General features: G+C 41.8%; 1 protein-coding gene across 2 annotated transcripts; it reads right to left on the bottom strand.

The window, feature by feature from the left end:
• Nucleotides 1-16: 16 nt before the first annotated feature.
• On the bottom strand, nucleotides 17-20,580 carry brwd1 (bromodomain and WD repeat domain containing 1). 2 transcript variants are annotated; one of them, XM_019864853.1, is made up of 44 exons: nucleotides 20,247-20,580; nucleotides 20,088-20,146; nucleotides 19,942-19,971; nucleotides 19,681-19,740; nucleotides 18,637-18,787; nucleotides 17,909-18,007; nucleotides 17,305-17,465; nucleotides 16,918-17,139; nucleotides 13,632-13,732; nucleotides 13,127-13,197; nucleotides 12,931-13,031; nucleotides 12,794-12,834; nucleotides 12,581-12,682; nucleotides 12,011-12,164; nucleotides 11,784-11,918; nucleotides 11,434-11,562; nucleotides 11,153-11,301; nucleotides 10,956-11,032; nucleotides 10,671-10,874; nucleotides 10,395-10,578; nucleotides 10,098-10,188; nucleotides 9,133-9,255; nucleotides 8,961-9,028; nucleotides 8,600-8,840; nucleotides 8,176-8,292; nucleotides 7,861-7,968; nucleotides 7,570-7,694; nucleotides 7,365-7,447; nucleotides 7,041-7,152; nucleotides 6,883-6,944; nucleotides 6,544-6,699; nucleotides 6,245-6,365; nucleotides 5,997-6,122; nucleotides 5,835-5,901; nucleotides 5,370-5,420; nucleotides 5,108-5,233; nucleotides 4,857-5,009; nucleotides 4,573-4,730; nucleotides 3,848-4,020; nucleotides 3,573-3,689; nucleotides 3,268-3,471; nucleotides 2,859-3,200; nucleotides 2,460-2,591; nucleotides 17-2,377 (listed from the first exon to the last, which is right to left on the bottom strand). In XM_019864853.1, the coding sequence occupies exons 1-44, from the start codon at nucleotides 20,281-20,283 to the stop codon at nucleotides 1,020-1,022; spliced, it is 6,681 nt and encodes a 2,226-aa protein (XP_019720412.1). In that variant the 5' UTR covers nucleotides 20,284-20,580; the 3' UTR covers nucleotides 17-1,019. The 2 variants fall into 2 exon arrangements, with proteins under 2 accessions (XP_019720412.1, XP_019720413.1); XM_019864854.1 differs by lacking the exons at nucleotides 16,918-17,139; nucleotides 17,305-17,465; nucleotides 17,909-18,007; ... (3 more) ...; nucleotides 20,088-20,146; nucleotides 20,247-20,580 and adding exons at nucleotides 15,445-15,666; nucleotides 15,832-16,014.
• Between the last annotated feature and the right edge of the window lie 199 nt (nucleotides 20,581-20,779).

Here is a 20,779-nt window from a genome sequence, read left to right as displayed (position 1 = left end):
AAACCACACATTGTTATTTGATTTCCCATTGAAATCTGTTTATTGAAGGTGTAGTACGAAAACCATTAAGCAAAATGTGAAAGCAACTGCATTAAGGGAATCCTGCATAAACCAACCATGTTGTCAACTATGAAAAACAATTTAACACTGAAAGTAACACAGGACAATTAAACGTCTTCCCAATATGAGAAATCACAGTATTTTGCAGTAAGTACATCTGGTTACTTGTACTTGGCAAAAAAGTACCAATTAATGACATATGGCAAGACGAAGTTTATGGTAAAAAAAAAAAAAAAACATCTCTTTTAAATAAACACCTTGCTACTGACATAATGGCCAATCAATTCTTTCTCCATCAAAACCAGACCTATTTACAGGTACAACACAAATGTAAAGGGAAATGAAAAAACAAGATCAACATAATGGGAAAACATTTCAATCATTTGGCTCATGTGAACTCATAATACAGGCAAAAAGAATTACATGTATCATGAATTCACAAAGGAGTGCTGGAGTCTTAAGTGACAATGTGAATTGGTTTGTCAGTTGCGTGTGCTTTGACGTTTGCCCACCTGGAATTGTTGCTTGTCCATGTGATCACTCAAAAAAAAAAAAAAAAAAAAAATCTGCACGTCTGAGACTACAGTAAACTTAGTTGACCCCTGAGTTTCTAATGCAAAACTAGTGTATGAAATACCTCCTTACAGTGTTTCTTAGTGCAAGCCAGCAATATGCTTAGATTTAACAGAGGTATATTAGATAGCACCCAAGATTCCTCACAAATTTACTCTGCTGGCCACAATAACAAGCAGGATTGGCAGGTGGCGTTTTGATCGGTATCCTTGTGAAGACCAGCAGTTCAAATGCTTGAATTTGTATTACATCTATAAATGTGTTTTTCATAGAAAATATAAATATCCCTGAAAGAAACAGATTCACAGCATTTTTCAAGGAAACCAGTGCTGCTACCATAACATCAAGTGTCTTTACAGTCTCCAGTTGTCACCCCTCTTCAGCCTTCACTCGCTGTCATGATAAAGGACAGTCCGCTTTCCCCGGTTCCGGGTGTTAACGCGGCCCTTGTTCTGTGGTTTGCTGTACGACTCGTCACTGTCCTCTTCCTCCAAGACGACTTGTGGCCGGCGCTGCCTTAATTGGCGAGCGGCAGTCCTTTGGCCATGCTTGGCCCGTCTTGGGCTCCGCCTCTTTGGACTGCTGTGGGACCCTGAGCTGGCATCAGTGTTGTCACTGGCCGTGGATGACTGCTCGCTTTCGGAGTCTGAACTGTGATGACTGCTGCAGCTTTCCTTCCGCCTTTCGTGTTTGGGCCGCTTCTCACTCGTCCCTCTCCGCGAGCGTCTGACATCACCTTCCTCTTTGCTGGAAGTTGACTCGGGAAAGGCATTCTCTTCCTTGTCTTGTTTTGATTCCCGTTTGGGACGCTTGCCACTCTTGTTGTTCTTGGCCACTGACTCACTCTCTTCATCTTCAGATCCCGAAGCATAAGTCCGTTTTCTTTTGGAAGACGTTTGAATCCTGCTTTCATTCTGAGAGGTTTTCTTGCACTTGCTCGTATTACAGGAGTCTTCCCTAGGAACTGAGCCTGCTTTGTTGCCGTTTCTCATGTTGCTCTGGCTCACAGAGTCTTCCTCAGAAGCAGAGCTGTCGCTGATGTATTTCTTTTTAGGCAGCACTCTTAGATTAAGACGCTTGTTGGACGCGTTGCCCGACTCATCCGACCCTTCGTCCGATGAACCAGTCGAACGTTTTCTCCTCGACTTCTTGGGTTTAAAGTCCTGCTCAGAACTTTCCAAAGCAGAAGTGTCATTCCGAGGTCGTTTTGGCTTGACGTGGTTCCTTGCAGACCTCCTGTTCTTGTGCTCAAAATGATCACTGGAGCGACTGCTTTCAGCTTCACTCTGTTGATCTTTTTTCAATCTTTTCTTGTGGTATTTCTTCGGTGTACGACTGAGTGCTTTGGAATCACCTGCATCTGGTTTATGAGCTGAGGCAGGTTTTTGTCGATTTTGGCTTTTAGACAGTGACCCTTTACTGTTTTTCGAGTCCTTGAGCGGAGTTTCCTCCTTGTTTCTTCCATTTTGGTGTGGCCGTCGAGGAGAGTCCTCTTCATCTGAACTTATGGGAAGGTGGCGTCGGGTGGCCCTTCGTTTAGTGCTCTCTTCCTCACCCTCTGCTTCCTCCTCACTGGTAATCCTACTCTTCCTGGCTGAGGCTCTACTTGGCTTCTGACACGCAGCTGCCTGATTATCATGCTCCTCCTCCGCATCTCCAGAACTCTCTTCTGCAGCTTCTTCCTCCTCAGAGCTGCTGTCCAACTTGTGTTTTGGGCCGTGTCCGTTCACGCAAGTCAAAGTTCCTGCAAGAGAAGCAGTGATTTTTTTTTTTTTTTTTTGAAAGACCACTTCAGGATTTTAAAATATGAACATCAAGTAACACACCATTGCCCTTTGTGTTGGTTGACATTCTCGTATGTCCAGTCAGCTTGTTGTGAGAGGAGCTTGAAGAGCTGCTGTCATTACCATTTTCCTCACCCTGGGATTCTTCAGACAATTTCTTTGAATTTATAGAAGCTGGAGCAAAAGAATCAAATGTAAAATTTACCAATAGTAAGCGTTTTCAAGCAATATTTTCATCAAAGTGGTATGGCAAAATTAGTACAGTGGTGGTAAGGTCATTGTGCAGCCAGAAATTAAGAAGAAGGTTGTGGTGAAAGGTTTACAGATTGAAATAGTGCCCTGGTAAACTGAACTAATTGGACCACTTTTGTGAAAAAGTGACTTCACGTGCCTAAAACAAAGCCTGCTAGGGCTGTCAAGCACATGAACACAGCTACCCACCCAGTTGCTCTCCGTCTGACTCAGAGCTGCTCTGAAGCACTGTGGTGCGTTTGCCGGCCTGGGAAGTCTTGCGGGGACGGCTCCTTATTGGCTCCTCTTCATCGTCGTCTTCCTCCACCTCCTCCTCCTCGACGTCGTCATCATCCTCATCTGATGCTTCAAGGAGTTTTATCCTGTTGACAGCTGCTCTTGCTGTTTTCCTCTTGAGTGATCTGCGGATAGTTATTGCATCCTCCTCTTCTCCATCAGAACCTTGGGCTAGGGCTCTGTCGGAGTCCTGGAGCTGACGTCTGTCCCTGGCAGAGGACCAGCTCGCATGACCGTTCATCTCCGCTCTGCCCTCTGCATACACAAGAATGGACAACCATGATGTTTGGTTGGATCATAAAACTGAATGATAAACTTTTACCTGTCTTTTTTCTGCCAGCAGCGGCAGCGATGGCAGCAGTGTTTCTGGTCAGGCGTGTGCTCCTGCTCTTTGCTGCCCTACTGTGATAGCAACGACCTGAAGAATGGGAAGATGATTCTCCATTCTCTTGCCCTGCGCCTTCACTGTCAAACGGCTCCTCGTCTTCTTCCTCAACCTCCTTCTCATCACTGTCACTCTCAGCGACTAGCAAAAAATATTTCCATTCATAGCAAAGCAATAAATACTACCGGTAATTTGTTGAATGAACAAAGCGTACTGATTCTCCAACAAGAGGCATAACTGACCCTTTTTACGTTGCTTGGAAGAGCTGCCTCTTGTAACTCTTGCTTTCTGCTTGCCTTGATGTTTGGAGGAACCTGGACGTGTCTCCTCCTCTGACTCGCTGAGTTCACTGTCGGACTCTGAGGAACAACACCCGAAATTCCTTACAATGACACACACTCAACCTCGAAAGGGAAGCAACTGAATCATGACTGTGATATAATATCTGAACATCGCAAAAGAGATTGAAGCAACTGGTTTGCCATCTACAATACGGGGAAACTACATTTCTTTGTACCTGCTGTTGATGAAGCACCTTTAGAAGCGGAGTCATCTTCCGAGGAGCTGTGACCGGTGCTGCTGCTCCGAGGCTTCCTGGCTCGCTCAGGAACCAAGGTTTTTGCTGAGGTAGATTTGGCCCTGGTCACAAACTCCACTTTTTCCTGAGTTTTGACACCATCCCTCTTTTGACTGAAGAGGAGACGAGACAACCTCTCATGAGACATTAATTCAAGATTAAAATATTAAAGCATTCATTGCATAGCAACTGCCTGGACCATTTTCAGATGGAGCTGTAATTACCTAAATTCTCTCTTTACAAAGATGACGCTTAGTTTTGAGTGATGGTGTAAGTGAGCCATTCATTTAACAGTTATCTTGCTGCATCATACTGACAAGTAACTCTCAGTATTTTGACCTGAACAAAATTCCTCAATATGAAGTAATGGATTTCAACATCACTGGAAATTACAACCGATTAAAAAAAAGAAAAACAAAATGTTAACTGAGTAGTTAATTCTTTGTAAATATAGTTGTTTGATTCAGCTCTTGTATTGGATCACCATGACAGTGTAGAGATGTACTTAAGTGTCTGTGAGCCATAAAAGAGATTTGTGTGTGCTCTCTCTTAGTTGCTGGAGTACTTTTCAAACAAAGTATATTGACAGTCACGCATCAATGTCAATTCTTTGTTTTGACATGCCTCTACATTTGATTGAAGCAAAACTGGGCAAACAAGCACACCTTGCGGTGCTGACGGACGGATCATGTTGCGTTTTCTTTTTGAACCGCTGGCTGCGACGGAGCCTAGCGTTGCTCTTCACTGCTGTTTTGTAATCTGATATGATTGTTCGGATTTGCTCCTCGAAGAAGGCGGAGAGACGCAAGGTCATGCTGTAAATCTACAAGAAAAAAAATTGTAATGAGTCTAGCGAGCAACCTTAAAAGGAAAATATGAAAGTCATCATATGGAGACCTTAGTCACACCACTTCGACAAAATTCTAATCAACCCAGTTTGTATTCTTACCTTGGACCGTTTATTGGGTGTGTAAGCTTTAGCATTTGCAAATATTAAGCGTGTGTCTTTGCAAAGCTCAATCGGATTTTCATAACGTTCTTCCCCCAAGGTCCTTCTTACGGTCCCAAAGTCCATTGGTGTGTCAATGATATCATGGTAGTCCTGGAGACATAAAGCAAACAGTTAAGAATGCAACCACAAGTGAAGAAACTGAGGGACGACAGTTTGATTGTAGCATTATGATGCGGTGTTTAACTGACAGGATAGTTCTCAGGATCCACAGGCTGTCTGAATGGCTCAGAGTCCTCACACTCAAATATGTAATTGAGGAGATTTTTACACTGCTCCTTCCAAGCATCTCTGTCTGGGAGCACCTCCACCGAGCGCTGCAAATAGTAGAGAAGGAGGTCATTAAAGTTTTCATCTCAAGATGCAATATTTCTCGTCATTCACATTCATATTCCTAAAGAGTGATATGAATTTCACACAGTTCCTACTGATGAGCATGAGAATGATGTTTACCTGACGCAGCCTGTGTCCCGAGGAAGTTCCTGGTGCCTCTGCATCTGCTTCCTGTGAGAAAAACAAATTATTTTTTTTAAATGTACCTTCTCAGTGCTTCAATTGTAGCTGTTTTAATCACGACACACAAACAGCTCTCATTATAAGAGTGAGTCCCCTTTTTTTTTTTAAACAGAAAACCTTGAGTTTACTTTTCTTCACCGGAATAGAAAATAATCAATGACTGCAATTTGGATTTAAGAATATCTCACGAAAATTCTTACTAACATAGGTGATTCTAACCATTAAAATTCTGATTCTGAATTTCTGTTCTCAAATTTACTGAGAAATTGATGTTTACTTTTCAAAGGAGGTGAACTCTTATTTAGCTATTTCAAGATAATTAAAGATATCTGGTAATAATACACCTGGAAAATGACAGACATATGTATAAACAGTAAAAAGGTAGTTGATGACCTTACGTACCTCATCATCCTCATCCATTTCTTCAACAACACTATAAATCTCCATGATGTCTGCGCATCTAGGATTACTGCAGAAAGGAGGACATAAGTCACTCTAAATTTGCAAACACTAATTTGTTGGAGAATTACATATCTTGACAATAAAAGAAATTCAGGGACCTACTTGACAAATTTCTGCAGGACATTACTAATAATTTTTGCAGAGTGGGCAATCTTGCTCCTTGGCTCATTGAAAGTGCGGGCGTTGTGTGCAATGTATCTGACATCCCAAATTAATGCTGATAGGCGTCTGTGGACCAACAGAGGCTGTGTGTCAGTGCATACTGTCTAATACAGTACAGCCACTAAAATAAATCTGGACTGAGTAAAATAGAAATCATTCCATTAGTCATTTCTAGTATCAAGACTGACCTGTAGTACTTGTTCAAGAGTCGGAATCTTATGGTGTCCAGATCAGTTGGGTAAGCAATCACAGTACAGTAGGTGGGATACTGAATCAGGTCTACAGGGCCAGAGAAAGGAGCAGCAATCTCTGTGATAGAAACACCAGAAGGGTGTGTTAGTTTGATGATTTTTCATTGAGGGAGAACTCAAAATATTTTGACAGTTATGTGACATTTAATTGGATTGAACAGCAAAGATATGAGGCGTAATTGAGTAGTGCCATGATGAGTTGATAGGAAAGAGGTTTCAGTGCATCAAGTACACACCAACAGTGATGAGCTGGCCAATACCAGCAACGATGCGCTCACACTCTTGGTCCCGGCTCCTCTCCCCCCACTCTCCCTTCAGGGGCTTGTACATCAACTCGCTCATCTCCTCTGCCGTAACAGGGATGCTGCCTCCTTCCGTTTCTGGAAGCTCAGCTGCAAAGCAGAGAAACCTTGAATAAGATTATCACCAACATCAGGAAAAATCAGGTGAGACTGTACAAAAAAGAAATTATCGGGAGTGTCTGTTCAGAATTGGGTGGCAAAACAGACTATTGTTGCATCGACATTTCACAGCCAAAGATGAGAGTACCAGCTGAGTGTATGGCCGAACATTACCATCATCTGGAATTGGCTCCATATCCCAAGGACTCAGCTTTTCATTTTCCCCATTGTCCCATCTAATGAAATTGAAAAACATTTAACCATCAAGTTTGTGACAAAGGCAAGTTTCTGATACTATCCAGGCAAATCATTCTGTCTCGATTATCACCCACCTGACTTTAAAGCACTGGAAGAGACTGTCAGAGTATTCTGGCTGGTATGGCTCCTGACAAATGATGGTGCCAAACCACCAGGCGTCGTCTATCACCGAGCGAAACCGGTCACCTGCAAAAAGGGCAGAATATGTCTTTGTACAAGGCCTAGCAAAACTGATATTTAAAATACCCTTGTGAAATATTACAAGTCTGTCACCCATAACTACTCCTATCAGTTTGTAGGAAAAACCAATAGAATAAACCGTGCTGCCCTGCAAGACGGTCTTCTGAGTGATTTCATGCATTAGTTCTATCTTGACATACCCTGTTGAGTCAACTCACCTTGTTGCCAGTTTCTACGAAGTGCCTCATCATAACTTTGCCTCAGCACCAGGAAATCAATTACATCAGGCATGTCATGATATCTGTAAAGAATAATCAGTTGTACTTGTTGAGTAAAATAAACCCAAAAGTGGTTAGCAGGTTCACTTAGTTTTCTATTTTTGGCTTTCCATATCTTCCCTGATGCCTGGCAAAAGTGACTTACTTGACAGAGAAGGACTTGTCTGTGATTTTGCCTGTGCCGTGGTCGATCAGAGTCATTTTCAAACAGCAGAGTGTCGGAGGGCAGACTTCATATTTGATTCCAGTAATCTTAACAAACTCTTGGTCCTGGAAAAGAAGCAGTAGGATTTTTCCCCCAAGAACGTAAAATAGAATTTGGAGAGAACAACTATTCTTTTTCTCTGTCGTGAATAAACCAGGTACATTTAATTAGACCTACATGAGTGACTATTTTTCTAATTGCTTCACAGTCCTACGCTCTCATTTGTCTTACCCGAAGCTCCATTTTCTTCCAGGGTTGCTTGTCTAAATTGATGGGGTACAAATCATTACGTCGTACAGCCTCAACATAAGCCTCATGGCCTTGTCGGAAGTAAATCACCTAAAATAGACAAAAAAATTACACGCGCGCGCACACACACATACACACACCGTTTTGACTGGTAACAAATACTGCCAGAGGAAAACAATGTGAGAAGAAGGATGAGCTACTGGTAATATAAAGTGAATATACAGAGAAAAGCAGCATCAACAGCAAATGGACTGATGATAATATTTAAGAGGTTGAATTTAGTTTTTAAAAACACACCTCATCACCCATCTGGGGAACAAAAGGAGATTTCCTCGGAATGACATCAGTGATCCATAACGAGGGTCGAAATTCGTTGGACACTTCTCTGTTGATGGATGGTCTGACTTTGGGCCGCTGATTAAAGAATATAGAAAAATTGAGATTTAGGGTTAAGAGGAAGAAATTGGATTGGGCCCAACAGTGCAAGAAGTTTTGAGTATTCAGTAAAATACAGAATTTAATGCAGCTATGTAGATAGAGTAATACTGACGGTATATTGAAAGAAGAGACTCACTCCCATTCAATCAACCAATGTGTGCCAAGGTTGTCGTAGATAAGATGCCAAACCAGGCGGAAAGGTCAAAGTGACACAACGGCCTAGCGCAAGTCACCTATCTAATTATTAAGCGGGCCAGTCTAACAGCAGTACTTCCCAACTCACTCTGGGAGACTTGTTCTTTGGTTTCTTGGGTTTGTCTTTTCCTTTTCCTGCATTTTTTCCCTCCTCGTCACTCTGTTGCTGCTGTCGCTGCTCTTTGTCTTCCTCCTCTTCGTTGTCTTCCTCCTCCTCTTCAGAACTGCTGAGCTGGCGTCGTACTCGTTTACGCGATGACAAGGGAGTCGATGGCTGCAGATTGATGCCAGCATCTGCTGTCCAGTCCGAATACTCACTGGACGAGTGACTGCAAAATTTTAAGCCAAATTAATGAATCCACGCAAAATGTTATTGACTGCACTTGCATAGGAATACAGATCAGCAGGTTTAGCGTGCTACCTAAAAACCAACTACGATATGTAAATACCTTGGGCTATCACTATTCCACTCCTCATCATTAGATGAGTCCAGTTCACTGCCATCCAAGTCATTGTCCTGGACACACAACACAGCAGACCATTTACTATCCAATAAAGTGACTTTGACTGCAGTGAAACGACATTTTGAAACAGGTCACAAAAGAGTGGTGAATGTGATACCTCAGTGTGAGCATCAGAGCTTGCTGTCTCCTCACCCTCCTCACATGACAGGTCGATGAATTCCAGCGTGTCACTGCGACTTTGTGCTCGCTTTGCAGGAGGAGGCTCCTCATCAGAATCATCCTAAGAGAATATTGATGTGGATAGGTTTGTAAATGCTTTAGATGATGCATTGCTTGTGACTTAGGCGAGATCAGTCCCGGGTGCATGGCAAATAAACAGAAATAAGATAAAAATTAGGACTGAACAATGTTGAAAAATCATTTGATTGCAATTTTGATTCCTCAATAAAGCAACTGCAATTTAACATGATTATTTTTTCAAGGTCTTCTTTCCATTCATTTCTAAACAAACACAGGTCATAAATTAAGTTAATTTGGTTTGGAAATGAACAGTGTGCCTTTTTTCAAAATCTGGCCATTTTCTCTGGTAAATAAGCTTTGCTGCGATTAGTTTGATATGGAAAGTTTTCCCTTGATTGGTAGCTGCTGCTCTTCATTGCGCTGGCTCAGTTGAAATTCAATGGGCCGCAGGCTGAATTGTGGCAAGCCACATTGCACTCTGTCCGGTTGCCCTGAAGGAAAAGGTTTCCTACGTTTTGTTTTCTTCCTGCCTGGGGTAGACTGATGAGCACAAGTTCAAGTCAACTTTATTGTCACAAAGCTAGGGTCTCTGGCTGGTTTTCCGTTTTCGCTTGATTTTATTTTATTTTTTAAAAATAAATCTGCCTCCTTTGCTGACGGGGGAAATTTATCAAAGTGCTTGGAGATGTGATTGTGTTTAAAGCAACACAATGCAAATACATACAAATGTATTTGTACAGTGTGTAAAAGCTGACGTTACGAAAGCTACTCATGACGAAATGTGGTCGAAAATACCTGAGAGAAATGCTGGGAATACAAAGCTGCAGCAAATCTGACCATGACACCCACAAAACCAAAACCAGGAGAAAGAAAACAACCTACTCGGCAGCTGCTGTACATTATGCGTCTCTTCTTTGCGTTGTATAAGGCCACCTCTTCTTCCCCTTTGGCAACTCTTATGTCCACCTGGTCTCTGGAAGACAATGACTTAAATAAATAAATAAATAAGACTACATATATCCTTGTTGTGTCAAAAAACATAAAACCTCTAGTAATTCCTGATAAAATGTAACTTATTATTCGTATTAATTCGTATTTCTGAACATGTCTCCATCAAGTACAACCCATTCAAGTTCACAAGCTATGTTCAATTTTCAGTAGTGTCAGATTTGTGTCTACCTGTAGCTGCTCGGGGAGAGCTCTGGCACCACCACCCGACGTCTCCAGGCCTGGAGGTCTCTCTCCGTGGCCATTTGACTGCGCGGTGCATTCTGGTGCATTTGCCTGACACCTTCCACCTGTCCACTCCGCCGCAGACCCACATTAGGAGGAGATTGCACTTCTGCACGATCATTTACAGACACTGCAGTAAAGAAGAACAATAGATTCCAAGGTTATTAATTAAGACAAACAAAACAAGGATTGAAATATATGAATAAACCCAAACAATCATACCTCTACGTGGAGTGCTAGGGGCTGGTGGCATTGCTGCCCCCTGGACCTCTGCAGGCCCCGCCTCTGAGGCAGCCTGGTTCTGACGCTCCTGTTGCTGCTGAAGGTTTCGGATGGCCTCGTCGAGTAGGCTGCCGCGTCTGATGGCAACCTCCTCAACTTCTGCAGTCTGCTGACTAATCACTTGCTCCACAACCTCGCCGTCACCTGAGCAAGATATCAAGGAAGAGCATGAGGGTAGAGCACAGGTTTAAATGAGCACATTCATTCTGTTGGTTTTGTTCTTACTGGTAGCAACATAGCCCAGCTGAGGAACCAAGTGTTCTGCTGCAACATTCTCTCGGCCTGGAACAAGCCGCTGATACCTGGAAACCCACATTTAATTTAAATCTCAAAAAAGTGCCAAAGCCCTTGATATTATTACCATTCTGACAAGTCAAAACACAGAGGGGCAGAATATTGACGGCAAACAACTGTCAGTCCACCTCGGTGGATGTGGGTTTCCATCCACGTCCACTAGAAAAGGCGGTGGCATGAGATGTGGGGCCTGTTGTGTCTGCTCATCAAGCACAAAGCCATTGGCATCTCGAATCAAAGGTCTGTAGTCCGTGTGGAAGAAAACCTGGTCGGGAAGCTTTATGTGGACCAAGAGAAATAGACGTTAGTTAAACAAGATTTGCATTGGGGACTTTTGAAGTTTTGAACCTGTACCAGGCATTCCTACATACTCAGTTCCTACAAACTTCAGTGCGATTTTTGTTCTTGCCTTTTCATAAGGTTTTGAGCTACCAAAGCCAAAGATGAGCAGATGCCCATGGGAGTCTGTACAGGCGAATCGTTGACCATCAGGAGTGAACTTGCAGTCGAAAACTGCGCCATAACCTTGCCCCTCAATCTAGATAAAAACAAAAACAAAAAAAAAACCACACAGCAACATAAAAATAAGTATGAGACTAACTCTTCACACAGGCAAAACCTCCCTATAACGCCAACATGGTTCTCCTCAATTTTTTTGCTACCGGACTAATCGATAGAAGGTGAAAAAGACTCACGACTATCAATCACGAATTAACAGTTCCTTGATGAATGCCATTTGATCAAATTGATGTAGTGTACCATGTTGAAGTAGTGCTGTGTGCTTGTGCCTCGCAGCAAGTCCCATATGAAAACATTTCCATCATGGCCCGCCGACAGAATAATCCGGGCGTCAAACGGGTGCGGCTCAAGGACAAACACTTCAGCCTCATGGCCCTGGAAACAAGGTTTTTATTCGTCATTTCTATGATGCTAAGATTGATTTTCAAAATTCAAATAATTAGGTGCAACGTGCTGTGCAAGATTACTTTGAGGACATGTAGCAGCTGTCCTGTGTAGGAGTTCCACACTTTGATCAGATAGTTACTGACGGTGGTGATGACAGTATTGTCATGGCAATCCCATGCTACCATGGTGACTTTGGGTTTGAAGTAGCTTTCCTCTTCATTCATTGGCTCGGCACTAAAGAACAAAAGCTTATGTTATTAATTCAACAATTTCTAAAATCATGCCAATATTTAAGATGTATTCCACATTAGTCCGGTTTCAGAAGTATATACATTTCAGCAACAGATATTTTTCCAAGTTGAGAGACAACAGGTTCAAACAAATCATGTCTAGGGATGGGTGCCAAAGTTGGTACTTGGTTCCGACCGATTTGAGCTAGTATTACTGATTCACATGAAATCAAACGGTGCCATGTTTCGATACCAAGTGGATCCTATTGGGAAGAGTTAGCAATTTTCCATGTGGCACTTGAACACAGCACCAACGTAATCGTATATTACTGTGTGTACCACAATACAGATTTATGTATAAACTTTAGTCAATATTGTTCACGGGAGATATTTTCTACGGACAGCAAACACCACCCTTACCCAGGAAGAGTGGTGGACATGTTGAGCAAGATGCATCTCCACTGCTGGCGCTGATGGAGCCTCCAGATCCTTGCGGTACCATCCCGACTTCCACTCACAAACCTGGCAAGTTACAATAACTTTAAACACCGCAATTTTTCATTAATGAAACACTCACATCCACAATCAGTGATGGGTGAGATGTTTAAATAAAGTCATTTATTAAATGCATACCTTTCACCTGAGTGGCAAAATTGGATGCTGTCAACTTTGTCCTAAATAGAACCAACATACAGGTGGTTAACAGGCAAACACTGCCTTTGTTGAATCAAAGCTAATATTCAACTGAAAGTTTAGGCAAGTCAACTTACTGTGTGCTCATGGAGCTCTGATATCTTTTCTGGATTTCCAGTTCCCACGTAATATATTCTGATGACATCATCAGTGCTTCCTGTGGCTAAGAAGATTCCACCTGCAAAGATGGTAAAGGAGAACTTATGGATCTCACCCTGAAATAAGATACCTTCTCAATTTACGAACAACATACACAGCGGTTGGACTAATTACCTGGACTGAATGATGAGCACACGGTCTGAACTCCGGGTCTCGGACGCTCTATAAACTTGTGTGGACGATCACTTTAAGGAAAACATATTTAGTCAAAATCAGAGTATATTTCAGTTCGTCTACATCATGTAATTTTCCAAAATAGGCTTTTTTAAAAACTTAATAGCCCCTGTAAAGTGAAAATACACGTCTTCTAAATTTGACATACCATAAGAGAGTTAGTGCATTAACAACCCAAAAACCTCAAGTTTACAAATGAAACCACGCCCCGCAACACTGTATATTTTGCAACCTGGAAAAGTGGATGCCATTTTGTCTAGCATCTTTCTTATAACTATATTGTAAATGTACTGTAAAATGTGCTAGCTATAAAAATCCCCCTGGGTCATGGTGGGGCCTCTCCACGCAGAGAGAACAAGGCACTTATTAATTCACCAGTCATTCATTTAAGAATTACCATTATCTGAGAGAACACAAGGAATAATCAGTTTCAAGCTACACCCACCTGAAGTTGATGTTGTTGACATCCCACTGCCAAAAGCATACCGTAGCATCGGTACCAGTGGACAACATGTAACGTTTTGAGCCCTTGGCAAATGGTGAAAACTGAAAGAACATAAATGAATCAAATTGCATAAAACTGATATACTGTCAGAACTCACTAAAAGGTGCACAGTACACAAAACTGCACAACTTATAGTATATGCAGTAGGTACAGAACGTATTCAGACCACCTGAAGTTTTTCACTCCGTCCTACTGCAGCCACTTGCTAAAATCATTTGAGCTCATTTTTTCAACCAGAGGAACATTGACGGGGAAAAAATACTTTGCGGATGTATTAAAACAAGAATTAGGCTCTCTCTCTCTCACTCTCTCTCTCGTGCGGTCCATTTCTTCTGATCATCCTTGGGATAATTCTACACCTTTATTGAAGTCTGGCTGTGTTTAACTATATTGATTGGACTTGATTGGGAAAGACATACGGGTGTCTCTGTGAGACCTGACATCAAACAGCATGTCAAAGCAAACAAGAATCATCAGATCAAAGGAAATGCCCGAAGAGCTCAGAATGAGACGGCAATGATCTGGCCACGGTTACAGAAGAATTTCTGCTGCGCTTAATGTACCTAAGTGCACCATGGCCTTCTTAATCCGGAAGACATTTGGAACGACCGGGACTCTTCCTAGAGCTAGCTGTCTGGCCAAATTGGAGGAGAAAAGCCTCGACAAGAGCAGCTAAGAATGTAAATATCACTGTGGCTGAGCTCCAGAGATACTGAGGGGAGATGGGACAAAGTTTTAGAAAGCTAACTATCACTTGCAGCTGGGCCATATGGGAGAAGTCTTCTATCACGATATAGGCCATTTTATATCAAAATGATATACCGCAATAAAGTTATTTTCAGCTTTTGTATAAACCAAAAAAAAAATTATACAGCATCCCGTGCTTATGTTTTCACACTTTAAAGTGGCATTTAACAGATCTGTATCAAATGAGAAAAGCATCCAGTAGTCCTGCTATCTAAAATTGTCTTGTCCAGGAAACCTTTGTACAACGATGAGATTTATTTCAGCTACAATTGATGGAGAAACACTATTTACAGATCTGTGATGGAGCGACTTCCCCAAACAGTGGGGTGTGGCCCCAATACCACCTTTTTTTTCTTCTTGGGAGGGGTTAAAGCCTGACATACAGGAAAATCACAACCTTGCACAGCAACCAACTTTGCATAGCTACACCTATAGATAAGCATGATGAAGTCTGACGCAAAACCTTGCAAAGCAACCAACTTTGCAACGTAACACTTCCAGATAGGATAATCAGCTGGTACAATGATACAAGTTAACAGTTCATTATAAGATATAGGTTAATGCTGTTAAATGTCAAATTTCCACTACATTATCAAACGTAAACAGAAGCGGCACAATGAAATGAGAGAAAAGCCTATCAGGAAAAAAATTTGCTGCAAAATGTAAACCTAACCTCTGGAGGGCACAATTCACAATAATGACATAACATAATCTGAATGGTCAGGGTAAAAATTAAAGTTGATTCTTCATCCATGTGATTATTTGAGTTTTCTATTTTTAATGGACTGCAAGTAATGAGGAAAACCAAATGAACAAAATATTTTTCGCAAATGGCTGAATTATGACAAAGAGTGAAAGAGTAGGAAAATGGGTGAAAATTGTAAGAGGCTCTGAATACTTTCCACACGCACTGTAAATGTGGATCACTAACGAAGTTAAACAAGCTTAGAGGTGGCCAGTAGCAATGTCGTTTTGTGAAGTTTCAAAAAATTAGGCATGGATTTACCTGTAGGGAGGTAATAGATCCACTGTGTCCCTGCAGCACAGCCACAGGCGCACAGGTACGAAGGCACCACACACGGATGGTTTTGTCACAGCTTCCCGCAGCAATTAGCGTATTCTCGTAACTGACGGCCAAGTCTGTGATTTCAGCAGAGTGTCCTCGCAATGTCGAATGAAGCCGCCCGTCAAAAGAAGACCAAATCTTCACCAAACAGTCATCTGAGCCCTGACGAGGAAGACAGCAAGGCTAGCATTAAAAGATATCCGTGCGGTGTGAGGTTTTCATATTTTTAAATGACAAACAAATCACTGGATATGTTATATATTGAAAATAAGTAATTGAAAAGTATTGTTACAATTTCAACTGGACCAATATTAAGTTCCTTCTTACTGTGAAGATCCTGAGACCAGTGCGATCAAATGCAATACAATACACAGCAGACAAATGGCCCAGGATCCGCCGATGCAGGTGCATGCGCCCATAGTTGCTAACAGGGTTGATTGAGCTGTCGCGCTGTGCTCCTGTTAGCTCTCTTCCGCGACAGATGTTCACTGTTAGCGACAAGATGCAAACTTTCAAGAGAGGGCTGCGAACTGGACACAGCCAACACCAACATGAACACAGTAGTGGGCAGGACAGGAGGTACATCAGATATAAAAAGCTAACAACACTGTTCAAATGACAGGTTTTTATGATAGAAAATGAAACCAAGACAGACCAATATCAAAACCTCTTCCAGCCATACTCTGATCCATAACATGTACAACCCCCCCCCCCCAAAGAAAAAACAAGTGTGCAGACCCTCTGATGATTCCTTTTTTTTCTTCTTGGGAGGGGTTAAAGCCTGACATACAGGAAAATCACAACCTTGCACAGCAACCAACTTTGCATAGCTACACCTATAGATAAGCATGATGAAGTCTGACGCAAAACCTTGCAAAGCAACCAACTTTGCAACGTAACACTTCCAGATAGGATAATCAGCTGGTACAATGATACAAGTTAACAGTTCATTATAAGATATAGGTTAATGCTGTTAAATGTCAAATTTCCACTACATTATCAAACGTAAACAGAAGCGGCACAATGAAATGAGAGAAAAGCCTATCAGGAAAAAAATTTGCTGCAAAATGTAAACCTAACCTCTGGAGGGCACAATTCACAATAATGACATAACATAATCTGAATGGTCAGGGTAAAAATTAAAGTTGATTCTTCATCCATGTGATTATTTGAGTTTTCTATTTTTAATGGACTGCAAGTAATGAGGAAAACCAAATGAACAAAATATTTTTCGCAAATGGCTGAATTATGACAAAGAGTGAAAGAGTAGGAAAATGGGTGAAAATTGTAAGAGGCTCTGAATACTTTCCACACGCACTGTAAATGTGGATCACTAACGAAGTTAAACAAGCTTAGAGGTGGCCAGTAGCAATGTCGTTTTGTGAAGTTTCAAAAAATTAGGCATGGATTTACCTGTAGGGAGGTAATAGATCCACTGTGTCCCTGCAGCACAGCCACAGGCGCACAGGTACGAAGGCACCACACACGGATGGTTTTGTCACAGCTTCCCGCAGCAATTAGCGTATTCTCGTAACTGACGGCCAAGTCTGTGATTTCAGCAGAGTGTCCTCGCAATGTCGAATGAAGCCGCCCGTCAAAAGAAGACCAAATCTTCACCAAACAGTCATCTGAGCCCTGACGAGGAAGACAGCAAGGCTAGCATTAAAAGATATCCGTGCGGTGTGAGGTTTTCATATTTTTAAATGACAAACAAATCACTGGATATGTTATATATTGAAAATAAGTAATTGAAAAGTATTGTTACAATTTCAACTGGACCAATATTAAGTTCCTTCTTACTGTGAAGATCCTGAGACCAGTGCGATCAAATGCAATACAATACACAGCAGACAAATGGCCCAGGATCCGCCGATGCAGGTGCATGCGCCCATAGTTGCTAACAGGGTTGATTGAGCTGTCGCGCTGTGCTCCTGTTAGCTCTCTTCCGCGACAGATGTTCACTGTTAGCGACAAGATGCAAACTTTCAAGAGAGGGCTGCGAACTGGACACAGCCAACACCAACATGAACACAGTAGTGGGCAGGACAGGAGGTACATCAGATATAAAAAGCTAACAACACTGTTCAAATGACAGGTTTTTATGATAGAAAATGAAACCAAGACAGACCAATATCAAAACCTCTTCCAGCCATACTCTGATCCATAACATGTACAACCCCCCCCCCCCAAAGAAAAAACAAGTGTGCAGACCCTCTGATGATTGTGGATTTTGCCTCTTGAAAATAGTTGAAATATTTTTCAATTGCGTACAGGCTATATGCCACATTAATGGTGGAAACACAGCACTTTGTATGCAGCGATGGCTGTTTGAAAGTGCTCTGTAAATACAGGTGAGTTGAGAAAATGTTTTGAGAGTGGGTAGGTTGAGAGTGGGTAGGCCTACCTATATGTGGAGCTTTCTTGATGTTTAAAGGCCTCTCTGGTGGTCTGCCCCTGTGAAGGGCTGCGTATGATGAAGTTTTCAATCGCACACCATCACATTCTGGAAACACAAAATGCAGAAATTCTGTCACTTTTTAAAAAATATATAAACATAGCTTACATTTGATAATGGTCATGATTTTAAAGAGAGCACCTTCATGACATTTTTGCCATAATTCATGCCACTAAACAACTACAATCCTCTAAAATTACAAATTCGAGAACTGGGTCAGGAAAACTGCATCTCTATCTTCCAATATTCTGTATGCTACCTTCCAAAACTCAAAAGAAAACAAAATTACAAATTTATGTTGTTTTTCCGTCAATAAGTCAGTTTTTCCGATTGGATTGTAAACTCTCTGGATCCTTTTCACGAGGGTTACTTGCTAATTAGGAAATCACAAAATAGATTGAACACATTCTCTCAAGAGTCAAAATATCAAAAACAAAAAGTGAGGACTAGCTGACCACGCTAAAAATGTGTGTGTGTGTGTGCGTGTGTGTGTGTGTGTGTTATATACACTTAAAAAGCTGTACCGTATATAAGGAGATGCGTTTAACAAAAGCAGTTTTGGATTCTTTAATTTTTTAATTTCATACTTCCCCAGCAGCAAATAAGCGGTTATTATTATGTTACTCAAAGTGAACCGACATGCCACAGAAGGAAAGGACAACAAATCACTATGGTACCTTTCGAGGTCCTGAGCATCGACTGCTTTCCGGACCCCAAGAGTGAGTGCACACCAGGGACACAGGATGGCACGTCCTTGTCAAGAATAGGTCCGATCTGCTTACATATTTGTAACAAATGGTCTGGTGCAACATGTGTGTTAGCTGCAACCTGTGAGGGAGTGGGGAGAAGACAGCCACTTGACAGTGTAAATACTGAATAAATAACTCAATTGATTTGCTAATTTGAACAACAGCAAATGGCAAAAGAATCTTCAACGACTATTTGTTTTTGTATGAGTCTTTGTCTTTACTGTTTGTGTGTTGGAAGAAAATCCAAATGGATATGTCATTTTTCCATTTCTATAACAACATGCACTCAAGTACCTTGGACTGAACATGTAAAAAAAAAATTAAAAATCCATAAAAGTTTTTCAAAGTTATATCAAACTGACGTTGACTGGCTTGGTCACAATATTAACACCCCAATTATCAGAAGAATCAAATGTGCTTAAAGTGCTTCTTACCGTTACATATATATTAACTCTGTATAACGTTTATAGTCAAATTATGTTTATAGTCATGTTTTAACGAAACATCTTCGGACAAGACTGCGATATGGTTACGCTACTCAAGATGTTTCCTGTGAAGCGTGGCTCCCTATGCAAAACATTGACTTTTAATCGACCAATCAGAAAGCTGGTCACAGGCAAAACAACTCGCAGACAACCCATCTGTGCCTCTGATTGGCCAATGAAGCGGCCTCGCCAGCAAGCGAAGCCAAACTACCCACCCTATCTGCAGCACAACTGTCGTGGCTAAATTATAAATAAAACCTTATGGTACATGAACGTCTACGGCTATTTTATCTGAATTCACGTCGAGTTATGTCTCAAGGGACAAGTTGAGACTTTGTACAATTTCACAGTTCAAATAAAGCCGACTGTACTTCAAAGAGATTAGAACAAAGAGAGTAAACAAGCGCTAAGCGTGGGATCCTGTCCTGTCGCGACACATTTACTACAATGAATTTAATCATAGTACAAAAGTCAAAATAACTCGTACCACATCTTCATATGATCTCGGGTGCTCGTTTCCCAGCCAGTCCAATCTCCCTGGTAAGAGCTGTCGAAAACAGATCTTGGTCAAACCGAAGTCTCAACACAAAACAGGAGCACATAAGACATGTATTTAGCTTGTAAAAAGAGAGTGATGTCAAAGGGCTGAGATCTACATAAGCATTAAAGAATCTAAACAAGTTGGAAGTCCCGACTCATCACCGTCGTATCGCATCTAAAGCACACATCACGAAGCGTGAACACATACCTGATATTCTTCGAGTTCGCTCACCAGGACCTGCAAGTCGGGTGGAAAGGGGCACTTAATTGCGACTACCTCTGACAAGGCTGTTATCAAGTAGCTAAGGCAAGTATTTTGAAATATAACATAAACGGTTACGTATGCTAGCTCACCTCAGCCGTTCTCCGACAGGGACCCGTTGTTAGGAAACGAGATATCAAGTAATAGAGCTCTGAAATTAAAAGACACCGGGGCGATTGATGTAATGTAATTAACAGATGCAGTATCAAAGTAAATTGAGCGATTAACTGGGGGTTCCTTATGCGGCTTACCCGTCTCAAGGAGCGAAATTTTCCGATTTTTGGCCATTTGACTTGGACGTAATATGGAGAGAAGCACAATGATGGGCTAACTTTGGAAAAACGGCGAAATATATGATATATATTTATTTAATTTCCGTCACACAGGTCTGACCCCCTCCACGGTTGCTCCCGCTTGCTAGTCAGCCTGTTCGCAGTCGCCATTGGAAGGATGAGGCCTCCGCGATACCACTTACTTCCGCCACAGAGCCACACACACAGGAAAAAGGGAGAGGGGAGGAGGAGCGAGTCCAACAAAAGACCCGAAAAACACTGCACGTTATCCTCTCGTTTGGCTAAATTCAACTAACCTGCTCGTACACTGTTTATATGTAAACGTGGAATTCAAAGTGACGACGATTTAATACACTTTCCTTTTAAATGCAAGGCGACAACCACGCAGGCGCCCCTTCCTTTTTGACCAAGGTCGCGAGTCCGACGCATGACGTCATGAGTAGTGAACGGACAAATCGAACCGATTTTGGTTGATTACGAGCTTGCATTAT

Source organism: Hippocampus comes, unplaced genomic scaffold, assembly GCF_001891065.2.
Source record: "Hippocampus comes isolate QL1 unplaced genomic scaffold, H_comes_QL1_v1.1 scaffold276, whole genome shotgun sequence".
Classification (NCBI taxonomy): domain Eukaryota; kingdom Metazoa; phylum Chordata; class Actinopteri; order Syngnathiformes; family Syngnathidae; genus Hippocampus; species Hippocampus comes.
Note: the sequence above shows the minus strand (reverse complement) of the source record. Positions and strands in the feature narration are given on the sequence as shown.